At 35.8% G+C, this 5,788-nt stretch overlaps 1 protein-coding gene across 1 annotated transcript; it reads left to right on the forward strand.

Moving 5' to 3' along the window:
• Positions 1–1,063: 1,063 nt before the first annotated feature.
• On the forward strand, positions 1,064–4,270 carry LOC147388695 (putative disease resistance protein RGA4). Its single transcript, XM_086418371.1, has one exon. It carries the CDS (start codon positions 1,064–1,066, stop codon positions 4,268–4,270), a length of 3,207 nt encoding a protein of 1,068 aa, XP_086274497.1.
• The last annotated feature ends 1,518 nt before the right edge of the window (positions 4,271–5,788 follow it).

Genomic DNA, 5,788 nt, shown 5'->3' on the forward strand with positions numbered 1-5,788 from the left:
AATTTACTTATCTCGTATAGAGAGTAAACCTAATCTTGGTGGTTGCTTTACCTACCTCAGTGGTGTTAGTCAAAAAATAGAGAGATGTCGGTGCAATAGACACCTTACGACAGGCTAATGAGAGTTCTTTCAAACGTCTTTCACACGTCCCTTAGAAATAATTAAAATTAAAAAAAAAGGAAAACTGCATTAGTGCCACCCCAACTCTTATTTATTACAGTCTCATTTTTAAAATTATTTATCATTCCCTAATTAAGGGTTAAAACTCACCATGCAAATGTTAGAAAGGTTTGCCTCAAATTATATCTTAATATAATAAAACATTATCACAGTCAATCACAATTTTTGTAATTATTTACAATTATGATTAGGCTCAAATAAAATCTTAAATCTTAAAAATAAAAAAAACCTATTAAAAAAAAAATAGAAGAATGGTGAATCTCCATTTTGTGCATTGAAAATTTTGAGTCGAGTACATCGTTCATTTGAATTCCCAAAACATGTATTTGTCATTTTTATAATTTACAAATCTGGGAATTTGTCAATTTTAATATTTATGAATTTGTAGATATACGAGTGAATTCATTGATTATAAAAGTGACAAATTCACTTAGATACATGTTTTTGGAATTAAAATGAATAGGTATTGAAACTAAAATTTGGACAAAAGTTGTTCACGTTTGGGGGAAAATTTTTTATTTTTAATTAAGATTTGATAAGTAAAGGTTGGAGTGCCAATAACAACTCTCGAAGAGGGAAAAGAAGAAAAAGAAAAAAGAAAGGTGATGACAGCTTTACTAGAAATAATTTAAATAATAATTACTGAAGTCAAAAAGTATCATAAGCTAGCAGCCTAACACTGTACAAGACAGTGGAATCATTACTTTACGCTGTGTTTGGATTGAGGGAAGGGGAGGGAAGAGAAACTCTTAGTCTTCCACCCAACCAATAAAAGATTCTAATCTTTCATTTCTGTTCTATTCTATTGACTTTCACCCTTCATCCTCATTGCTTGCTTCAGCTTGATCCATTTGCCTCAACCTTGTCTCTTTCATTTCCAAGTATGGCACATGCTCTCGTTTCCTCTGTTTTGAACGAATTGGGGTCCGTCATCTTTAAAGAGGCGGAGAAAGAGGTGAGACTGGTGTTGGGTACCCCTCAAGAAGTTGAAAACTTTACTTGTACACTCAAATCTATTCAAGCCGTACTCATAGATGCAGAGGAGAAACAAGTAAAAGAAGAAACGGTGAAGCTTTGGTTAGAAAAACTCAAAGACGTGGCCTACGACATGGAAGATGTGTTGGACGAATGGAGCACTGAAATTCTCAGATCGGAAATCGAGGGAGTTGGTGTATTAGAGAAGGTATGCTCCTATTTGTTCTCTCTTTGCAATTGCAATTGGAATGGCTTCAGTCAAGTTTTTTTACATCGTGGCATCGGCCATAAGATAAAAGAACTAATGGGCAAACTAGATGTGATTGCTAAGGAGAAAGACCAGTTCCAGCTTATTGATAGTGGGATGAGGACTACTACTGCGGAACCACCAACATTTCGAATGACTAGCTCTATGATTGATGTATTAGATGTATGCGGTCGTGACCACGACAAAGATATTATACTAAGCAAATTGTTGAGCGAGAGTAGTCGGCAAGAAATAAGTAATGTACCAACTGTCATCTCTATATGTGGACCTGGGGGAATTGGGAAGACTACTCTTGCCCAAATGGTCTTCAATGATGATAAGGTGAAAAATCATTTTGAGAAGAGAATGTGGGTGTGTGTATCTGATCCTTTCGATTTAATAAGGCTTGCCAAATCGATCATTGAAGCTGCTGGTGAGGACGTCACTAATTTCATTCAGTGGGAAGCTTTGATTCAAAAATTATATACATCTGTTAGGGGAAAGCGGTTTCTACTCGTGTTGGATGACATGTGGACTGAGAAGCACGCCGACTGGATTCCATTGAAGCTTGCTTTTAAGGCAGGTGCACAAGGAAGTAGAATTGTAGTTACTACACGCAGTACAATAGTTGCATCAATGATGGGTTCGGCCTATACTCATGATCTGGATAAATTGTCCAAGGAGGCATGTTTGGTATTGTTTAAACGTATGGCTTTTGACGGATGGAGCAAAGAAGAGTGTGAGAAAGTGAAAGATATCGGTGTGGACATCGTAAAAAAGTGCAAGGGTGTGCCTCTTTTCGTCAAGGCTTTGGGAGGTCTCATGTTCTTCAAAAAAACCAGATCAGAGTGGGAACAAGTCTTGGAAAGTGATGCATGGGAATTACAAGATGTTGAAAAGGAAGTTTTGCCCGTTCTCTTGTTGAGTTATTATGCATTGCCCTCAAATGTGAAACGTTGCTTCATGTATTGTGCTGTCTTTCCAAAAGATTATAGGATAAGAAAGGATGAGTTAATCAAGTTGTGGATGGCGCATGGTCTTCTAAACTCTACGGGAAGAAGAGAATTGGCAGTAGTGGGCGCTGAATATTTCAATGAACTACTGATGCGCTCATTTTTCCAAAACATGGAACGAGATGACAATGGAAATATAATTTACTACAAGATGCATGATCTTATTCATGATTTTGCCCAATTTCTCACCAAGACTGAATGCTTCATCGCGGATGGTAACAATACAGAATTCAACAACAATAGCAAGAAGGTCCGCCATTTAAACATTGCACGGTTTACAGATTTAAGTTTCATCATTCCTTCCATTTACGAGGCAAAGAAGCTACGCACTCTCATTATCGATAGACGACATTCATGGCTATTGGAATATGTTCCAGCTCTTTCTGATTTGTTTTGTCAATTGACATGTCTTAGAGAACTATCTTTGTGCATTCCTAATCTTGAAGAACTGCCAAATGAGGTTGAGAAATGCATACATCTTAGATACTTTGACTTGTCAAGTACAAGGTTGAAGGAATTGCCTGAAACAATGTGCAGATTGTATAATTTGCAGACATTGAAACTCAACCATTGTGACAGTCTATGTAAATTACCTCAAGGAATTGGAAAAATGATTAAGCTGAGGCATCTTGAAATTAAAGATACTGATGAATTAAGCTACTTGCCTCAAGGAATTGGTAGATTAAGGTCCCTTCAAACATTGTCCAAGTTCATTATTGGCTATGTGAGGGGAGGTGGATGCAAAATTGGAGAATTAAAAGATCTCGACCACCTCAAAGGGGATCTAGAAATATTTGGGTTGAAAAGAGTGGCGGATGTAAATGAGGCTAACGAAGCACAATTGAAGAATAAGCGACATATCCATGGTTTGAAATTGATATTTGAGTGCGATGGGTGGGGAAACATGGGAGAAGGCGAGATAAAGAGGATTGAGGGTGTGTTGGAAGGCCTACAACCACATCAAAACTTGGAGGAATTGCAAATAAAATGTTACCTTGGTTCTAAGTTCCCTAATTGGATGGATAATTCAGTGTTGCCCAAACTCTTCGCTCTTGAAATAGTTGATTGCAAGAAATGTGTGCAATTTCCTGCTTTTGGAAAGTTTCAATTTCTTCAAAAACTCAGAATAGATCGCATGAGTTCGGTTAAACATATAGGCCTTGAGTTTTTAGGAATTAATGTGGATGTTGATGATGATGGTACAAAAAGAGGTGGTGGAGAATCAAGAGTTGTGCTAGCATTCCCAGAGTTGAAGGAACTTCAATTGTGGGGTATGGCTGAGTTGGAGGAGTGGGAGATGTTGATAAGGGAAGAAGAAGAACATGCTGCTGGAAGTGGAGGAAGAAGAGATATAATCATGCCACTTCTCCACACATTAGAACTTGGTGAGTGCCCCAAGTTAAAGGAGCTGCCTCACTACATATTCCCTGCTTCACTAAAGAGATTGTTCATTGGTAATTGCCCAAAATTGACTTGGACACCATGCCTTCCTCCACTCCTTGAAGAGTTGAATTTAGGAGGGGATGTAGGTGTTCTTTCAAGGTCATTGCCCACCAACCAAGTTAACAACAACAACAACAATCTCAAGTCTTTGTCTATCTATTCCTCACCACATTCGTCACTCCCTGAAGGTTTGGCTCATCTTACATCGCTCCAAAGCATGTCAATCCTTTTCTGTGATCCCTTGATGTGCATGTCTGAGGACCTGAAACAGCTCACCTCGCTTCAATACTTGGAAATTGAAGAGTGTTATATTTTGGGAGCACGTTGCCAAAAGGAAGTAGGAGAGGACTGGAGCATCATATCACACATCCCCAACATCAAGATCAACTTCATGGACATAAGAAGAGAGTGAGGGACTTTAATATTAGAGACACGCATGCATCATGACTCCACCGAGATCTGAGAGAGGTAAAGTTCGTTTTTAATTAAGACTGACTTTACATTTGAATTTTGAATTTTGAATTAAGAAAAGAAACAACTCCACACTTAATTGGTTGTGATTTAAGGGTGGCTCTCATCATCACATCACATCACATGCCAACGGTTCAGATGTGGGAAGGTTATTCTAAATCAATATTCAAATTTGATAAGATACTTATCCGATTCGGATTTGATATATATAATATAAGTATATTATATTATATAATAACTATTATATCTATTTGGGTTTGAAATGAATATTATTGAGAGGATATTTCAATATCAGAATCCGAATCCATATCCAAAAACTTCGAATAATATTTGATTATTTGAATATGTATTTGGATAATTGACTATCCATTGATAGACCAAAAATTTCAACTTGGATCCAGTGGAGTCAAGCCTAACAACTTAAAAGATAAAATTTGACTAATAAAAGTATTTTTTTAAAAATAGTTTCTATTTAAACTAAATAAAAGATTTAATTTTATTTCAAAACAAAAATATTATGTATAATCAAATCACTTGATGGAGTTTTTTATTTGACTAGGTGCATTTTCAAGTCCTACTATGTTGAGTACACTCCCCAAGTTGGTTTCTTTGAATTTTGGGGCCATGTCAACTCAAAATCCGCTCAAGTCGAGTTGACTCAACCAAGTTTGAATTTAACTCGACAATTTTATAACTATGCTAAAATCAACTCTCTTTTTGACATTTTCCAAGGTTTCAATCAAACAATGGAATTCATTTTCCCATGATCATTTTTTCAAGGAATTCTTATTCTCTTGAACGAATTTCTTACAATGAAATAGAAACTATGGAGTTAGTAGGTGATGACTTCTCTGTGTTTAGCAGTTTAAACCCTTAAAATGTTTTTTGATGGTTTTTATAATATGTTATTAACAGTCATAAAAAATATTTGTTTTGTCCAGGATAAAGAACAAATTAAAAGGATCTGAATTTTATGGAAGATGTTCCTAAAGAAGTAGCAGTTGTTGTCGCGAGTTTCATGGCTATCATCGTGTTCAAGACTCGTCTGTGATATTTGATTTGTTATGTTTGTGTCTTATATTTTTATTAGTGGTAATGGACTATAAATCATTTAAGAGAGATTCAACAGATTTAACTTGTGATTTCTTCCAATATTTTCGTCACTTTTTCCCTATGGATGGCTTTGAAATCTTGTATTAGGGATTTTAAAATATGTCCTCATTGAAGATTTGCTTTAGTTGGAACTCAATATTAAGAAGATAAAATAAGTAGAGCATGATTTCGAACATTTGGTCATATTGTATGAACGATTAAGTTTGAAAACACATGATACAAACGTGGAGTGGCATGTTTAATAACCTGAGTTATTTTGGATAAGTCATCTCATGCTTTACGAGAGAAATCATAAAACTCGAATTACAACTATTTATTAAAATATATCTATATAGAATTAATTATA

This window comes from Akebia trifoliata, chromosome 12 (genome assembly GCF_017979445.1).
Source record: "Akebia trifoliata isolate Shusen 1 chromosome 12, ASM1797944v1, whole genome shotgun sequence".
Lineage (NCBI taxonomy): Eukaryota > Viridiplantae > Streptophyta > Magnoliopsida > Ranunculales > Lardizabalaceae > Akebia > Akebia trifoliata.

What these genes read in the sequence shown, in the direction of transcription:
- LOC147388695 (XM_086418371.1), top strand. Translation starts at nt 1,064, where the DNA reads ATGGCACATGCTCTCGTTTCCTCTGTTTTGAACGAATTGGGGTCCGTC.